At 35.3% G+C, this 20,450-nt stretch overlaps 1 protein-coding gene across 1 annotated transcript in view; it reads right to left on the bottom strand.

Moving 5' to 3' along the window:
* LOC123853227 (glutamate decarboxylase 1-like) overlaps positions 1 to 20,450 on the bottom strand; it is a 54,248-nt gene that overhangs the window by 17,654 nt on the left and 16,144 nt on the right. The window contains 5 exon segments of the mRNA XM_045887936.1: positions 1,560 to 1,639; positions 3,232 to 3,349; positions 3,881 to 3,991; positions 6,974 to 7,064; positions 9,576 to 9,818. Coding sequence (XP_045743892.1) covers positions 1,560 to 1,639; positions 3,232 to 3,349; positions 3,881 to 3,991; positions 6,974 to 7,064; positions 9,576 to 9,818 — 643 coding nt within the window.

The following is a 20,450-nucleotide window of genomic DNA, read 5'->3' on the forward strand; positions in this document are numbered from 1 at the left end:
GGCAAATTTCAGATGGCCTTCACATTTCTTCACAGCAAATATCTGAGAAAAAAAAGTCAATACTTTTCTACTCAGTCCGGGTATCAGACTGAAACCCAGCATGCCTACTGATGATTCACTAGAAGCATTCCTACTAACGTCAGGAATAAGATCAGGATGCTCACTACCATCAGTACCATAGCATTTTTCTCTGAAGAAATTATCGATTATTTAAATGTATGATAGAAAGAAAGAAAGGAAAGAAAAGAGAAAGAAAGAGAAAAGAAGAAAAAAACCTAATGGGAGTACATATGGCTATATACCAGAAATACCTAAAATTATGTATTAAAAAGCTTTTGAAAATAACAAGAATGTTGAGCAACTGGGTGCTTACAAGAGTAAATCATATTCTTATTTTCAAAAACTAATTGTTGTGAATAAATAATAGAATATCCCATTCATAATAATAAAAAAGATGTAAAGTATCTTGGGTGGGGGTGATTCTCAGGAAATGCACCCAGAATATATAAAGAAAATTAAACAACTTGTGATAAAGTACTGAATAATAAACTTATAAAACACATTTGCAAGATATTTTATATTCATTTACTTTATATTTCAGAATTTCTAAATACATAAAGATTCCTTACCAGCCAATTAACAAATAATAACAACCAATAAAAAATGGGCAAAGAACATGAACAGACAAATCATGGTAATATACAATTGGCTGGTCAGAATTTTCAATGATAAAAGTATGGATAATATTTGGGGTTAGCATTGTAGTTAAGAGCATCAATTATCTCAAAAATGTTTGAAGGGCAAATAAAAAGTCTTTATGAAATTGTAAATCTAGACATTCTTTGAATCAATAATTCAGTTTCTAGTAATTCATGTGAGATATTCAAACAGACTTGAATATTTTTATACAATTATATTCATTTAATCATTGTTCTTAAACACTAACATCTAGCAGGAAACCCGTAATTGTCTTTTAAAATAAGATTTATGAAATTCTGTTACATTTATAAAATGGAAAACTCTCAAGTAATTAAAAAAGAATAAAGTCTGCATGAATTCATGGGATAAGATTTCTAAAACATATTCTAAAACCAAAAAAACCTATGAAAGCAAGTTACAGAATACACATAGAATTGATGTGTAAGTTTGATATGAATAAAAATGATCCTCAAAATATATGTAATATTTGTCATATTATTTATTTCTGAAACCTGGTATTCAAGGAAAATGGAAATATGTTTTTACTTTGTAGATTGCTAAAGCAATTGAGTTTTTATCTACAAATATTATTACATTTTCATGTGTATTTATTATGCATATAATTCAATATATTTAAAACAGTGAAGATCTGAGACAGTCCCACTCATATAAGACTATATTTAGTAAAGAAATTTTAAGAATAGGATAGGATAACTTTGGCACTTCTTATCATACTAATGGCAGTTAAAATTTATTGAAATTGGGAGAGTATTCTTGCTAAAAATTGGAATAGGAAATAGGATTTTAATCTACAAAGCATAATGATAATAATGATTTTTAAGAATGTGTTAGAAACATACCTTTCATCACATTTTATTTCAATTACATTGTCGGTTCCAATACCAAGGATTGCTGCAGCTTTTTTTACTGAATAATGACCCTTGGACAAAAATGAAAATAGGAAGGGCATTCATTTCTCTGCATTTCATGATCATTTACACGAGTGCATTTGGGGGCATAAACACGTAGCTTTGAATGGGTTTGCACATGTATACGTACATCTATATACACATGTACGGTCTCAAGGCATATTTCCAGGCCCTCATGGTAACATTTGTTCCGATGAAGGAGGTTGTGACACCTTATTTAGAAGGCACCATCACACAACTCTTCACATGCAGTGGGGGTTTGAATATTCTAGCTCTCCATATACATAGGAAGTCATGTCACTTATAAATCTAGTAATAATATTCTCCAGTGGTAAAATCCTTACATGCTCCAGACAGTTGTAACTCTTGCATTACAGATATCTATATCTATATCTATAGCTATATCTATATTTTTAAGGCGTAAGGCTTGGAGAAATGCATTGATTCTTCTGATGCCTGCAATTCTGAATTTTGGCTTTGACATCAACTTTGATTTCTTGCCTTTTAGATAACTATTCCCTTGTATCATTCTGCCTGGTGTAAATAATATCAGTAAGATGGAGGTATTAACAGCTCAAGATCTAAACTTGGACCTAGTTATTTTTAGTTGCCAGGAAAAGACCAGATATATGAAAGAAAAAAATGCAGAAATTTAAAACCCTAACTATGATTCATATCAATGGAGAATGCACCAATTAAATAGGAAATGATATTTTTAATCTACATTATGGAAATTCAGCATATTTACTCATTCTATGCAAAAGTTATATGTCAAATGATGAAAATGACATTTGTAAACCAGCATCTTAAGTTATATAAGTTTTACAGTAAATGACATTAATTATGCAGCAGTGGTCTCCAACTTGATAATATGCCTATATATAATGCCAATTTGAGTTTGGTCATAGAAACATATTACAAACACAGGGACATTTCAAAGAAAACCCTGTGTTTAGAGGCACTTTCAGGTGGAATTCTCAAACTGGAACGACTATTACATTTTAATATCACAAATATTGCTGAGGTGGAAAAGAAAAATGTGACCAGATTTATTAAAGGGATGCATCGATTTTTAAAAAAGAAGCATTGATGCCGTATACAAGATTGGAACACTAAAACAAGAGGAGATGTCAGTGGATACATTGTCAATATCAGAAACATTTGGCTGAGGACCTAGTCTATAAAAATATGCCTTTCTCTATAACTGATTCCTTTGATCCTCACTGGAAAAATAAAACATCAATCACATTCTTCTCTACATTCAATGATAAAGCAAATCATTAAGTCTTTACAATTTTTCTGGCTTTATATTTTTTTTTGGTAAAGATAGCACAATGCTTTATATTTATAATCACATTTTTTGTCAGTTTCTCATATTTTGAAATTAAATTTTAATCCTGAATTATCTGTATTGCTAATCTCTAGAACCTATATTGACTGGAAAGTTGTTTTTTCTCTTTCTAATATCAATATGCAGACCCAGACACAGAGATTACTGAATCTATGCATTGTTAGAGTGAAGCTAATATTCTGACTTCCAATTACTTTACAGTTTATCCCAGAAGGCTCTTAAAAGTTGGAAAAATCTAGACTTGATACTTACTTGTTCAGAAACAAATAACACAATGCACAGGAGTGCGGTCATGCCTTGTCTTTTTATCTCTGGATATTGCTTATAACGGGCTACTAACACACCATAGAGGTTGGATATACTTCCACCTATGCAAAAGAAATAGTAACATTAACTTAATTTCAACAATCAGAAATATTTATTGAAATCATGACAATCTGAGAGCTTTCTGAAACTAAAATGGTGCCAAATCACCATTATTTTATTTTTTTATTTAAAGATTTTATTTATTTATTAGAGAGAGAGCACAAGTAGGGGGAGTGGCAGGCGGAGGGAGAAGCAGGCTCTCCACTGAGCAAGGAGCCCTATATGGGACTCGATCTCAGAACCTTGGGATCATGACCTGAGCCAAAGGCAGACGCTTAACTGACTGAGCCACCCAGGCATCCTGCACCAACATTATTTTAAAACTGTCTTTCCTTGAAAGTGTTGCGAGAAATGTCAAACACCAAAATTCATAACTTTTAGATTTATGGAAATTTTGTTTATAGTTATAACTAACACAATGGCTCGTGAACATTTATCTCTTAAAAATAATAGCATTCACTGAAATATATTTTGAATGTCTCCTAATATGTATTTTATTTAGTTTAGAGAAATGATTTCTTGCTTTTTCTTATCAGGTGCAAATATTCCTTCTGCTTCTGTTTCTTGCCAGCCAATAATTTCATACATTTTCTTAAGAAGAACTGTTTCGATGACAGTAAATACTGGAGCTACTTCATAGGTAAACCTATATTATATACATAGATTTCTACTGTGAATCATATAAAATGGAATAAATCATGTGAGATAAGGTTATACACATTTTTTGGTTCTATAGAAGATTGTAGAAGAAATAGTTAAAACTTATATGCTCTAAATCGCCCCTTCCAGATTAAGAGTATATTAGTTCTACAAAGTTCTACAAGGAAAGTATCATGGACTCCATTGTTTTGTGCAGTAACTGGGAATTTCTTTCACACCAAAAGTAATCTTGAAAGTAAACCCTACCCTTAGCACATACACAATACTGTTTATGGCCAGAAAATGCCCATATATATATATATACATATATTGCAAGTCAGAAAGAGATCTAGAGCTACAGACAATATTGTGCAGAACATGAAATAGGTAGAAAAAGCCTTTTCTCAAAATTGATTGATAAAGATTTTCTACCTAAAGATAGCACTTTGGACAAGCACACCAAAAAAAGGCTAAAAACTATTATGTTTTCAGTAACAGCTCGAAGCAAGTAGATGGTACAAGGCAAGAACAGCATGGGATTCATGAACAAGAATTCAGAGAGCATGGCAATGGGGACTCACTCTCCTCTGAGTCACACCATGAGATTAGAGTCCCTTCCACAAAAAGAAGCAGCTAAGATTAAAAAGGCTATCAGCTTTTGTCTATGCATACCATATACAATAAGCAATGAAGTACTTACTGTGCATTCTGAAATCAGAGTTGGTTTGGTTATTTTCAAGAAATTCTTTTATTTGTCCTCAAACACATTTTTTTTTAAAGATTTTATTTATTTGAGAGAAAGAGAGAGAGACAGAGAAACAGCATGGGAGGGGAGAGGGTCAGAGGGAGAAGCAGGCTCCGCACTGAGCTGGGAGCCCGATGCGGGGCTCGATCCCAGGACTCCAGAATCATGACCTGAGCCGAAGGCAGTTGCTTAACGAACTGAGCCACCCAGGCGCCCCTCAAACACCTTTTAAAGACCCCTGTAAGTGTTCTTAGATAGAGATACCCCAGTATCGGACACCGTTTATGTGCCACTTGAGATGCTCTCAGCTTCCTCTGTCTCTAAAGCCTCTGGACAGGATTCAGGCCCAGCCACAGCTGTGACCACTTTCACTCAGACACACTCACAACCCAACAGAGAATCACTTCCCACCTACAAGGCAGGCACTGACCTACAGCCCGGGGGTCGCCTTTTGCATCCAGCCATGGCAAGTCATGGAATCTTCTGGGAGCCCCAAGAATGCCCAACCATGGGGGAGTTAACATCCCATAGTGCAGTCCTTTGGCCATAAGAGAGCTGGTTGAAAATCAGTTCTTTCCCCTTGTTCCCTACAGATGGACTGCCCTCTGGAGCAGTCATTTACAAGAGGGCACTGCATCCCAGATGATGAAGCATTCGCTTCTGCTTGTACTAATGGTATGAACAGGTCTACCATCTCCCTTATGTTGCTCTTCTGCCCTGTCCTGACTCCCTTCATCTTTCCTCAACCCTGTTCTTCAGGATGGCGTGGCCTGATAAAGTGGTTACGCATAAGCTCTTGCCCAGAGGGCCCCACACAGAGACCCAGTAAGGAAACCCATTGCCTCTGAGAATTAAGACTCTAGTTCTAAGAGAAACAAAGTAAGAAGCAAGCCGTATACACTGATATTTCAACCGGCTCATTTCCGCCAGCACATGGTATGCCAACTTCAACTTCTACATTACCTTTCTGATTCTATCTCTGTGCCATGGAGTAGGCATTATTATTCTCCGACAACAGAGACTCACTAAACTTCCCAGCACTGCAGAGGGTAGAATTAGGACTGGAATCGGGTTCTCCTTATTTCCACCTCGCATGATCCCACTGTGTCAGGGTATATTAAGAGATCTCCATTCATTAAAAAGGAAGAAACTGAAGGTCAAGGACACTCTCTGAAATCCTTTCTCTCTGCATCTCCCATGTGTTCTTTCTACTCTTCTTCTTTATTTTCCTCAATAGAGAATGATTAAGTCTCATAACGGTGGGATTCTAAACAATGGAGTAAGATTTATAAATTGAGTTTTCTGTCATCATTTATAGAGCAAAGAAACATATTCTCTCCAAAGATAAAGTTTTTTTTAAGTAACATTACTCTGTGCATATTTCAAAGGCCATAATCAAGCAATGAAAATTAAAAACAGCAGTAGCTTGTATAAGCCATTTATGTTTGCATTTCATACCTACAAAATGCTAATTACTACTATGAGCCATGCATCATTAAAGACCCAAAGATAACTAAACAGTTAAAGTAAACCTTACTTTCCACATCGCAAAGCAGTCTCTCCTCGTAAACATTTAGTTCTTGGTTTTAAAGTTTAAATTCCTACCAGCTCTCTCTTTTGATTGCTAGTTAAATTATATTAACATTTGACACAGACTGTTCCTTTCAATTTCATACCCAATCATTTCCCTGTCCTTTTAACCTTGAAAAATATTGCCCTAAAATTAACTGTACTTCAAAACACTGAGGCAGTCGATCTAATTTTTATGTGACCAACAGTTTTGCTATGGCAAAGGTCAAATTTTTAAAGAATCACACTGGAGTTGGGTATAGATTTCCTTTAGAAGTTTACTTTCTTCACCTTTGATCAGATTCGGGTTCTAATTTATATTCAGGCAACTTCCCATACACTTGTGCATGTCTTTTAGACTACTGTATGCTGTGGGCTCTTTGGAGTAGTGTTTAAACGATTCCAACCCTAGAACTGGACTCACAGTCTGCACACCAATAACCCAGACTAATTAACTGACCTTTACTCCTTACCAAGGAATTCAGATCCTGAAAGTTTCTAGAGACTGTCCAGAGGACTGGATAAACCCAGAGAACATGGAGCAGCTTATTTGCATTTCTCTCATGGTATGGACTATTTGTTTTTGATACGGCAATCATCGTATCCAGCAAAAATATACAATCTACATCTTCACTCTTGTTTACGCATGTCTCTGAGGCCCAGAAGGATACCCACATGTTGGTATTGGCAGTGGCGGTCAACCATTCCTCGGCGAGTCCGACCACATCTAGCCCACTGGAGAGCTGGTTAAAAAAGCGAGGATGTCCTAGAAAAAAGACAAAACTACAAATGAGCCAAAATAAAAACACAGGGCTAAAAAGCGTTTCGATTTTCTAGCAGTTTCTCAGGTAACAAATATTCAGGGATCAAGCACACATAAACGAATTATTTCATTCAATAAATACTACTGAGAGCTATCATAGGCAGGGACGGTACTCGACACGGGGGAACACAGCAGGAAACAAGGTGGACAGAGCCACTACTGTGCAGATCTTACTGACCAGTGGAAGAAAACACCAATGTGTTTAACTGCAATTGTGAAAAGCACCACAAAGGAAAAGATGGGCATGTTATAAGACCATAAGACCATTCCTTGAGGGCCTAAGGCGGTCAGGGGAGCAGGAGAAGCAATCGTTAGAGAAGGCTTCCTGTAGGAAGTGATTTTTCAAGCAAGATCTAAAGTTAGCTTCCAGACAGAGAGTGGAGGAGACGCATCATGGGTAGGAGGATAGCTTGTGAGAAGCCAGGGAGTTGAGGAAGAGCTCATAAGCTTGAGGGGCAGGAACCCATCCTGGGTCTAAAGTAGAAAGACCCAGGCTGGGATGCATGAAACCACCTCAGTGAGTGGGGAAGGGACGACCAAAATCAAATTAAATAATTTTTTCTCAAAAGCTGCTTCCACGTTTTTTTGGACTGATATTTACAATGAGTTTTTGAAGACTTATATTAATAAAGAATCACCCAGCATTAGTTGCCACAGTGAACATTCTATATTCAACTCAGTTTAAATTAATTTCCTCCTTAGCTCCTTTGCACTTCTTTGACAACATAGCTCAAGGATGACATGCATCACAACTCTCTGCAAACCTCTTTTCCCTCGGGTCATTTTCCCTGGCTTGCAGTGCCCCTCTTCCCATAGCGCCTGCATAGTTTTAACACATAGGTGCTCAGTCAGTGTTCCTTAAATCGAAAGGAATGGAATGCCTGGAAGTTGTGGCTGTTACAAGTGCTTCTTTCTATTATTAACTTTTCGCTTTCTCAGCATCTTTGCCTTTTCCCTCTGTGCTTGATCCTGGGAAATGCAAATGCAGGGAAAGGGCCCCTAGAGATTCATCTACATTTGCAATGCTGAATAAGGGAAGGAAAAAGATCTTGATTTACATCTGTCAGAGTGCTTCCCCACTGCCCTGCTGTTTTTCAGAACTTCTTTTGCTATTTTTATTTCTAACGAAAACTTATTTCAACTTCACATTTACTTTGTATGGTTGAACTTAGTCTTAAAACATGCCTTTTATTTCGGAATCCTATGAGGCTTTCTTTTTGCCTTATTCAATAATATTTTTCTAGTTGTAAATATACTATATGTTAGAGAAATGCATAGAATAGAAAGTGATAAATACAGAAGAGTAATTTTTATGCATATATGTAAAGAAATTATCTACATAGCTATCTCAATATTTATAATAAATACATTTGGAAGGTATAACTTAAGAATGTATTTTTATAAATAGGTAGTTTTATATGTGTGTATATATACATTTTCACACAGAGTTTAAAGTATAAATATAATTGAAATCATATTAAGCATTTTATTTTGTGGTATGTCTTTTTATAAATGATTAAAATTCTGTGAGAAATTCCCCATGACTTTCCTAGGACTTTAAATGGTAACATTGCATAGTGTCTCTCAAAGGATATCCGGTTTATATAAGATAAATGTCAAAATGAGTATACTTTTTGGGGGGTTTAGGTATTAAAATTAAGGCAGAAATGAGCATTCTTAAATATAAGTCATTTTTGCTTGTTGGCATGGTTGATCAGTTTGGTCTGAAGATAAAATATTTGTGATGCTGAAAGTTTCTGGGATGTCAAAAATACATTATTTTAAGTGTCTATTTGATGTCTATCAAATACTAGGCTAGTCATCATACACAAATGATTTCTAATTATTAAAATATACATGAAATATTTTCACAGATCACATAGTAAGAAATGAATAATAAACCCAGGGATATAGGTTGTAGTTGAACCCTTTTTGTGTGTGTCTCTTTCCAAAGATTATGTTGTTTCCAATACATTATTTAGTAAACAGTTAAGATTTTAGAAATAGAGTTCCATAGAGCCTATTGAAACAGTGTTAACTCCTGGAAGTATCATTGCTCTAAGTGGTTAAGAATAAAGTTACAATAAAGCTAATCAGAAAACACAATTTCTAAAATATAGGATGTATATATACATATTTATACATATATAATTTTTTATCTCTCTATATTTTATTGATGTAAAAGGATAATCAATTGAGCATCAATAATAAATATGACCAAACGAAATAGAGAAGTGAAAATAAGTTAAAATGGAACATTTAGTTGCCATTGGGATATAACTCCCCAAACCAAAACCGTTTTATTTACTTTTCTTGTTAATTAATAAACAATTCATATGTGATAACACCAATGTTTTAAATAAAAATGAGTAAAACTGGACCATTTTCAACATATACACAAACCTAAGACTATTCAATCCGTCTCCAGTTCAGGAGCATCAGTTTGAAAATTACCTGTTGTAACACCGTATTTTAAGGCATCTGTTCAGTCACCAAGTAACTGCTCCAAAGATTCTGGGAGGTCAGACAGTTCCAAGTTAAACCCATCCAAACCTTCAAGAAGTTGATGAGGATAATGAAAGTCCAGTATTTTACCCTTAACATCAAAACTTTTTTTGATGTAATGCAGAAGAATATTTACCACTTGTACCAAAAAACATTTTGTTAAATCTTTACCATCCTTGGATGGCAACAAATCTAGAGGAAAAAAAAAAAAGAGAGATAAACAGCCAGGTCAGTAACTAGAATACCAAAGAAAATCACCACTGGAGATAGAGTTTTGCTCATTGGAGATTAAAGATATTAAAAGGCCATGTCAAATAACAAGTAGCATTTGTCCAAATCTTACTTATAATTTTCATTCAAAGTCCCACTGGATAACAATTGTCACCAAAAAAAAAAAAAAAAAAAAGCCATTTTAGATTAATGTCATTGGAGTAATTGAACCATCAAGATGCCCCAGGTGGACCTTATTATATTGTCTAGTCAAAAAATGAGCTGGTAATTGTACGTTTAAAAGTAAATTAAAGCATCGAGGGGTGCCTGGGTGGCTCAGTCAGTTAAGCGGCTGATTCTTGGTTTCAGCTCAGGTCATGATCTCAGGGTTCTGAGATCCAGCCCTGAGTCAGGCTCCATGCTGGGCATGGAGGCTGCTTGAGATTCTCTCTTTCCCTCTCCCTCTGCCCCTCCCTGCATGTTCTCTCTCTCTCTCTAAAAAAAAAAAAAAAAAAAAAAAAAAAAAAAAAAAAAAACAGTTAAAGCATCAAATCTTAAAGAAATTACAATTGCTTCAATAAATATGTAGATGACAAAAAAGAATGAAACAAATAACATTTGTTACCAATATCCATACCTGAAGCATAAGCATTTGATAAATTAGTCATTACATTGTCTGTCTGAACATCTTTTGTTGCATTTTTCTCAGTTGATTGAAAAGCATGACCAGATTTTTTTTCTCATCTGTTCCTTATCTAAGTTTAAAAAGGAAGTATTTTGTGGTTATTAAAGCATGCTGATAATATGTATTTAGTGCTTTTATCTAAAAATAGATGCTTTCAAGAAATTCATAATCATTGAAATTCTTATTTACATCCACATGTGATCTCTGAAGGGTAGGTATAAACTGGAGAGAAGCATTAATTCTACTGAAATTATGTAAGCTCTTTTATAACCATATAGAGAACAAATGATACAATCTGTGGTTGTTAGTTTCATATCAGTTTAGTGTACAGGATTAGGAATTTAGTAATTAAGATCTACCATGTTTAATTATAAATAACAATGCCCACTTCATAATAAGATCCTGCTACTAACATTTAATATATGTAATAATGGCTACTATATATTAAGAGCTCTAAGTGCCTTGCACACATTTTAATCCTCACAATAATCCTACAACATAATCCCATTTTGCCAGTATGCAGATAAAGAAACAAATTTTTTTTTATTCTTATGTTAATCTCCTACATTACATCATTAGTTTTAGATGTAGTGTTCCATGATTCATTGTTTGTGCATAACACCCAGTGCTCCATGCAGAATGTGCCCTCCTCAATACCCACCACCAGGCTAACCCATCCTCCCACCCCCCTCCCCTCTAGAACCCTCAGTCTGCCCAGGACCCTGAGATCATGACCTGAGCTGAAGGTTTCCGCTTAACTGACTAAGCCACCAGCTGCCTGACAACCTTAACATTTTAAATAATCCAAAAATACATAATGGTCTTCACTTCTGAGCCTCATTTCCAAGTACGCAAATTTTCTGCATTCTGCAGAAAATTCTGCAAATTTTCTCCAGAATTAATCAAATGTCCACTTATTCCTTGGGATTTACAACTATTAAATAATATGCTGGTCAACATCATTTTTCTTTATTAAGCAAGTTTAAGCATGTTAATGAAAGAGCAGGAAAACACTGATGATTCACATAAGAAATTCACCTGGAATACATTATCTTCTATCCTAGGCATTTGGGTGCAATTTATAAAATGATTAAGTAACTCTTAATTTATTCTAATAATAATGAAAAAAACATTGTGGTTTATCAAAAGCCATTTACAACTTTCAACCCAATTTGAGACATTACTGCAGCTTTTTCCTCATTAAGGAGTCCACTTAGAGCCTGTAACAAACAAAAATATATATATTTGATGATTTGAAAACCATTTCCCCCTTCCATTGCTTTCCAGTGGAACTAACTGATGATGGTAGAAGTGGCATATATGTGGGAAAATAGAAAAAATAAACCGCAAGGAGTCCACAGCTGTCTTTCCATTTCTTTGAATGATCTGCAGAACTTCTTTGCTCTAATAGTGTCATGACATCCATTAAGGAAGATTGTCCCATTATTTTCATTCTGCAAAGATGAACCCTTCTCAGGACTCCTAGACTCACCCTCAGCTCCGTCAACTGGTCCACCCAAGATCGCCCACTACTTGTGCAGGGTGTCATCCCTCCCATTCCAAGTTCATCCCCGAAGCTCCTCACCTGCCCTTCCTTTCTCACACATAATAGCCAGCGGCACTCGATGTTCAAGACTCAAACAATCCCAATTCTGAGGAAATGGGTTTTGAGCCATAAATTACTCTCTAGCTATCACTCAGTTCTTCCTTTCATGTCCTCATGTTGGCAATTAGATTTTTATTTTTTTTTATTTATTTTTTTATAAAGATTTTTATTTATTTATTTGAAAGAGAGAGACTGAGAGAGAGAGAGCATGAAAGGGGAGAGGGTCGGAGGGAGAAGCAGACTCCCTGCCGAGCAGGGAGCCCGATGCGGGACCCGATCCAGGGACTCCAGGATCATGACCTGAGCCGAAGGCAGTCGCTCAACCAACTGAGCCACCCAGGCGCCCGGCAATTAGATTTTTATCTGTAGACATGCTCGGGCCAAAACCCTCCCCAGCCCAAAGGGAAATTAATGTTGTTGTTTCTTTCACCTTACCCTAATTTTATACGTTTGTAAACACTAGTAAATTAAAATTAAAACCCACAATTTGTCTCTCCAAAGCATGTGAAAGCTTTCTTATATTACACGGCATTATATAGGATTACAAAGGGGAAAAAGAGGACAATACTCCCCTCTTATGATTGATACTAATATTAACACCTACAGATTTCTTTCACTGGACCCTTGCTGTATTTTGTACTGTGCTAAATATTTTTCATATGTTGAAACTTCATAGAAAGTCTATGATTTTGGCATGTCTCCTTACCTCAGTTCTGCCATCAATAAAATGTGCATGGTACTAATACTTACTCATGGCTTTGTGGTATTGAGATAATGCCTCTTAAGGTCTTCTAATATTAATTCTTTATGCCACTCTTTTCTCTGGCAATCCTGACAGACAAAAACAAACAAAAAATCATTTTGAGAATGCCACTTGCTCTGACCAAAAGAGTGCACTGCTTCCCAACCACTATTTGATAAAGTCCTTTACTGACTCTTTCCTTGTGTTCACCTCTTAGTATGCATTTATAGAAATTTTCTGCATCTCAAAAGTAAGTTCATTCACTCTTTTTCTTACTTCCCCTCATTATATTTTGTAAAATTTCATCTGTTTTAAATGCCTTCCTTCTTCCTTTCTTCTAATCCAAAAGTTACATTTAATGCATATTTATCAAGTACTTCTATGTGCCAAGCATTCTTCCAAGCTAAATTTGTATGAACTCATTTAATTCTCCCTGAAACCTTATAACACTGCTGTTTACTTACTCCATTTTACAGATGAAGAACCTAAAGCACTGAGAATTCATGTTATTTGCTAAGAATCACATAGCTACTAACTGGCAGATCCAAGACTCAATCCCAGCTATTCTGGTTCTACAATCCACTCTCTTAACCGTATCCTGAATTCCATCTGAGAAGTTCCAACTCACATCTTAGTAGCTCCATAGATATTTTCTTACCTCCATCAGTGAGCTGAAGTGATCTTTATTTTTCTCTGAATTATCACACCAAATATTGGTCAATTTTTGTATAGTTTATTTGGCAGCTTAATACATTTATTAGAAGTTGTGTCTTGGGGCACCTGGCTGGCTCAGTCAGTAGAGCATGCGACTCTTGATCTCGGGGTTGTGAGTTCAAGCCCCAAGTTGGGTATAGAGCTTACATTAAAGAAAAAAAAGAAGTTCTGTTTTGATGTGGGAGGGGAAGTACCAAATGTACATTCAATACTGCCCGTAAGGAAGTTACAACTTAGCAGAAAAGTGAGTAATGGACAGAAAAGTGTCATATTTTAATAAGGGAAAAAGTGCTACATTTATAACAAGGATGATAATCATAGATTCTAGAAGAGACATGGGACAGGGTGGTACAGGAAGGTGCCATCAAGGTGCTCTGTGAACATTTAGCAGGAGACGAACATGGAAGTCCTCTCTAAAGAGGACAACATGTGAGCTAAAACATGTAGGATTAGTATGATTTAACTACGTGCTGAGAGAAGAGACGTATTCAAGGAAGAATCAAACAAATGCACAGGATATTGAGATGTCAATTGAAGAAATAAGAGAAAACCACACTATAGGACAGCCCAGAAAACCAACAGGGAGAAGCAATCCTGGGGAGGTGGGAAGGGCACATGAATGTGTTTGGTGCTTATCCTTAGAGCAAAAGAAATAAGAGAAAACCAGAGAAGGGTTTGAGATATGCAGTGACATGACTGTGTTTTCCTTATGGTTGTAGAAACAATGGTGAAGGGATGGTGGTTGAATGTAATACATATATTAGTAAAACTCTGAGCAAGAGCTGTTTATCATCTTTGAGATTAACAGATTATAGAAAAGGAACATATGCCTTCTGAGAAATTTTCCAAAGTGCATTCTAATTCAAATACATGAAATTGAGGGGCTCCTGGGTTGGTTAAGTGTCTACCTTCCACTCAGGCCATGATCCTGGAGTCCTGGGTTCGAGCCCACGTTGGGCTCCCTGCTCAGTGGGGAGTCTGCTTCTCCCTCTCTCTCTGCCCCTCCCTCTGTTCCTTCTCTCTCTCTCTCTTTCTTGCTCTCTCTCAAATAAATAAATAAAATCTTTTTAAAAATGGATGAAATTGATAGTGATGATGGCACTATATTATACAAACACATAAAATGATACAGAATTATAAGGGGGTAGAAAATGTCATTGAAACTGAGAGATTTAATAACGATAATAATTTATAGGCATTGAGCCTTTAGTCTGAGGCACAATCTGTTCTAAACCTTAATGAGAATTAACTCCTTTAGTTGTTCCCAAACTCTATGAAGTAGTTTATTAGTTAAAACCATATATGGCTGCTTTAACAGAAACAAAAATGGTAACTTAAGCCAATTAGAAGATTTATTGCTCTCCTACATAGAATTCTAAACTGGTAAATGGCTCAGGGCAGTTGTATTATTCTGTCCATGAGGTCATCCAAAGACCAGGGTTCCTTCTATCTTGTGACTCTCCCATCCCCTAGACCAGTGCTCTCTGAGACATATATGTAAGGAATAACATGTGTAATTTTTAATTTTCTATTAATCACATTTAAAAAAATAGAAACAGGTGAAATTATGTTTAAAAATTCATTCAGTTTAACCTATTATACACAAAATATTATAATTCAAACATGCATTGCATCTCAATTAGATGTTAAGTGGATGTTTAATTACATGTAAATTGGGAAATACTTAGTCCATATTTAGATTTCATAAAAGCTTCATTTGAAAAAAAAAACAGATAAAAAAAGATTAATTTATGTGTGTTTCAAACATACTTAAAAAGTTCTTTGAGGGGCGCCTGGGTGGCTCAGTCATTTAAGCGTCTGCCTTCAGCTCAGGTCGTGACCTCCGGGTCCTGGGATCAAGCCCCGCATCGGGCTCCCTGCTCAGCAGGGAGTCTGCTTCTCCCTCTCTCTCTCCCCCAGGTCATGCTCTCTCTCCCTCTCTCTCTCTCTTTCAAGTAAATAAATAAAATTTTTTTAAAAGTTCTTTGATAACTAGAGTATCAGTTTTTAAATTTGAATTCATTAAAGCCAAATAAAAAAATTAAGTTCAAAAATTAATAACCACATTTTAAGTGTTGACCAGCCGCACGAGGCTGGTAACCGCTGAACTGGACAGCACAGGTCAATACTGTTGCTTTCACCCACTTTTCATTCACAAAGCTAGCTCGTTAGCACTGTATCTGAATTCTAAACCAAGGAATGGGGGAAAGGGAAACAAGAGAAATTAGACCATCACTTAAGGTGTGATCTAGAACTTGTGCACATCTTATTGGCCAGAATTTAGTCACATGACCAGAGAGCTGACATAGCCACACGGAGCTGCTAGGAGGTTAGGATAGAAACTATAGTCTCCTGCTGGATGGACATTGTCCCTGCTAACACTTGGTATATAAGGGAGGAAAGAGGTGAGCAGAGAAGAGGAGGTTTAGCGTTACTAATACAAAGATGAGATGGATATTGGGAAGCATTAACAATCTACGCCATGTGCAGATACTATGACACTCATTTTCAGATAAGGAAAGGGAAGCACAAAAAGGTTATTCACCTTGCCCACATTTGTGCACCTATTAGCTACCAAAGTGGAAGAAATTATATTTGGACCATGATATAAAAAATGTTTGGTATTTCAACATGTTAAACATACAAGATTGTGACAATTGTTACCTAATATTTTCTTATTTCTTAACTTACCTATGTCGATACTCTAGATACTTTAGATTGTATAAACTTTGAAGGTGAAAAAAAGTATAATTCAATTCCTTATACACTTTCACAGTGCTTAATATCATGTAATGGTTTACACATTTATATGATGTGTAGTCACACTGTAATATCCAAAGAAGGGTTCCATCATTCCCTTCACCTAGGTCATATTTATTAGCCTTTCTTTCCACATAATTTCTGATTATATGGGTTCAAAAGAAAGATAAATTTCAAGATAGAGTAAACAGCTAAAGCTGTGGGACAGAAAGACATGATAACTCGATAAACACCCAGAGACATTGATACGTGTTTACTTTGTGTGGTTTGACTTCATCTGTTTTTGTAAATCACTGATGTCTTCTGGGAAAATTTCTTTTCATCTCTGAGAAATTGTTTTCAACAATACCATGAAGCATGATATTCTAAATACACAAAGTACAGAGAAAATCTCTCATGCTTTCATCTGGTCTTTTACATTCATGTGATTCTTTCATCTTTCATTTCACCTTCATTTTCCCATAAGCACTTGCAAACTTATTGTTTATACATATTGGAAGGAGAAAAGATCACAATCATATAATATACTCAAAACCATATATTGTTCTTTGTAGTTATTGTGGATAACTACAGGATATCTTTCTTTTATTAGCTTGATCTTTAAAGTTGAAAAAAAGTTTTGTTTTGTTCTTGTAAATCACCATTTGCATTATACAGATATATAATTCTAACAAAATATCCACAGTATAGAAACCTACAGAAAACTTAAGAGAGTTTGCCCAACAAAGTACAAGTAGCAGGGCGCCTGGGTGGCTCAGTTGGTTAAGCGACGGCCTTCAGCTCAGGTCATGATCCTGGAGTCCCGGGATGGAGTCCACATCGGGCTCCCTGCTCAGCGGGGTGTCTGCTTCCCCCTCTGCCCTCTTCCCTCTCGTGCTCTCTGTCTCTCATTCTCTCTCTCTCAAATAAATAAATAAAATCTTTAAAAAAAAAAAAAAAAGTACAAGTAGCAACTGTCAGGGCAGAGTTTTGACCCCAGACCAAAAACTAGATCTTCCAACCTTAATCTCTTCATTTTGCTGAAACAACATAACATACTAACTATTCCTGCCTACCCAGTGACTTAGTAAATAGACCCTGTGATGTTATCAAAATTTGAAATTGTTTTCAAGTAATGTATGCTTTTACTTGAACACAAAATATTAACATGTAAAGCAACACCGATGCTTTGCTTTCAGCATTAATTCTTTCAATTATCTGAGTTCATTGAGGCCTTTCTAAATGGCTCCCTACAATGAGGGAATTGAATTGCCATTCGTATCTCCACATCCTATTTGTTGACACATGTAATTTATATTTTTTCTCAAAAGCTCCCACATTTTCTCAAAGCCTACATTATGAAGAATGATTTTTTTTAAGATTTGCTTATTTATTTTTGAGAGAGAGTATGGGAGCAGGGGGAGGGGCAAAAGGAGAGGGAGAGAAGCAGATTCCCTGCTGAGTGCAGAGCCCAACGTGGGGCTCAATCCCATGAACCTGAGATCATGACCTGAGCTGAAACCAAGCATCAGACGCTTAACCGACTGAGCCAGCCAGGTGCCCCGAAGAATGATTTTAGAATATGGACCAATAGGGACAAATAATTCCAAGTTGAATCTCACAGGGTTTAATATAATCTGGCCTGAACCAGATCTATAACATCTATGCTAACTGACTTATAGCAGCCTTGGAAAATCAAGGCAAACCTCAAGTTATCCCAGTTTTGTAAACCATAAAACAGCTAAATAACCCCTACTTCCTTATGAATAGTAGTTATTTGGAGACAACTTAATCTAGTAGCTGAATGAAATACATATGGAACAACTGGTAATTAAACCAACTAACTTTCTGATATTTTTAGGAATTAAGGGTTATTAGTATTTATCAGGTTATATAATCTGGAATCAATCAGTCCCTTCCAGCCAGGCCAAATCACCAAAGTTTGAACTGAAGATACTATGAAGATTGCAAACAAGAAATAAAAGAAAAAAATTAAAAATAGACATTAGGGAAGTGAAAAAATTATGAATGTCAAAAGAATCAAGAAATGGCATGTAAATGTGACTTTAATAAACTTCAAATTTTAATAATTCACAAATTAATTGATAATACATTATTAGTATTTTGAAAATTAAAATTATAAAATTATTGCCTATTAGACTGGACAAAGAGAATGATTTCTTACTTTTAAAAATAGCCCTAGGAAAAAAAGTTGATCTAGACCTAATAATGCTTAAAAACAAGGATCCTTAAAAGGATAACAGTGACCCACAAGTAAATTAACTACCTAACAAAACTCGACATTCTTTGAAGGATGACATCTAAATTCAAAATAACAAAAAATTCACAATGTCCAGCATGCAATAAAAATTATAAAACATACAAAGAAGTAGAAAAAAATGTGACTTGCAACCAAGAAAAAAATCAGTGACTAGAAACAGAACCAGAAACGACAGAGATGATGAAATAAGCAGGTAAAGACTTTTAAAAAATCTGCTACAAATATATTCAAGGATTTAAAGAAGACATGCACATAATAAAAAGATAAATGGAGACAATAAAACTAAATTAAATAGAATTTCTAGGGCTGAAAAAAAATAACTGAAATGAAAAATTCACTAGCTTGGCCTAATAGAAGATTAGAGGTTATAGGAAAAAAAGATAAGACTAATGGATTTGAAGAAAGGGCAGTAAAAACTATCCAAACTGAAGCACAGGGAGAAAAAATACTGGAAAAATATGACCAGAATCTAGTGATGTGTGCAGCAAGATAATGTAATTTAATATATCCTTAACTTGAGTTCCAGAAAGAGAGGAGATGCAGAAAAATATGTGAAGAAATAATGGCTAAAAAAATTTCCAAATTTGATCAACATTATAAACACACAGATCCCAGAATGCTCTACAAATCCCAAGGTGAATAAACAGAAAGAAAACCATACCCTGAATACATATATCAAATTGCTGAAAGCAGCTATTTAAAAAAATTTAAAACAGCCAAGAAAAGATTTATTATGTACAGGGGACTAATGTTAATAAAAAAAAATGACTAGATTTCTCATCAGAAATAGTGTAAGTCAGAAAGCAATGAAAAGACTTCTTTAGGGGTGCCTGGGTGGCTCAGTCAGTTAGGATCTGACTCTTGGTTTCAGCTCAGAGTCTGCTTGAGAGTCTCTCTCTCTCTCCCTCTGCTCCTCCCTCCACTTGTGCTATAAATAAACAAACAAACAAAAAAATAAGACTTCTTTAAAGTACTGAAAGAAAACAAGCAGACATTAACCAGACACTAACTAGAATTTTGTGTCACATTCTCCATCACAAACAAAGGGGACTTTGTTGACAGTACCACAAGATACATTAAGGATGTTCTTCAAGCTAAAAAAAAAAAAAAAAAAAAATGAAAAAAAGATTTTTAAAAAACTTGGCTCTACACAAAGGAATGAAGAATGTTAGAAATGATAAGTATGTGAGTAAAGGCATTTTTCTTATTTTAAGTTTTTTAAAAAACAATTGTTTAAAGCAAAATATATATGTACACACACACACACATATATAACTATTTTCCTCAGATGCAACAGAGAAAACCAGTAATATAAGAATGTAAGGGCAAGGAGTACTTGTTGGATTTGGCAGTATAGAGAATATTGTTTGTCCTTGCGAAAACAAGTCACAATGAAATATTAAGAACAGAAGCCAGTCTGGTGGGTTGACAAGTGAATGGTGGTACAAGTTTTATTTTGGTCTTGGAAAATAGGATTAATTTTATAAAACAATGTTATTAATGTTAATATATATGATCATTAATATAATAACTATTATTTTAAAATAAATTGATAAATATTTTAAATTTAATATTTTTTCTCTTTGAAATCTAACTTCTTCTTTTAAATTTTATTTTATTATGTTACATCAATCACCATACATTACATCGTTAGTTTTTGATGTAGTGTGCCATGATTCATTGTTTGTGTATAACACCCAGTGATCCATTCAATACATGCCCTCTTTAATACACATCACCAGGCTAACCCATCCCCCCACCCCCCCAGAACCCTCAGTTTGTTTCTCAGAGTGCATAGTCTCTCATGGTTGCTCTCCCCCTCCGATTCCTCCCCCCTTCATTTTTCC

This window comes from Mirounga angustirostris, unplaced genomic scaffold, assembly GCF_029215605.1.
Source record: "Mirounga angustirostris isolate CCGP_5_RB_7025 unplaced genomic scaffold, mMirAng1.0.hap1 SCAF_14, whole genome shotgun sequence".
NCBI classification, from domain to species: domain Eukaryota; kingdom Metazoa; phylum Chordata; class Mammalia; order Carnivora; family Phocidae; genus Mirounga; species Mirounga angustirostris.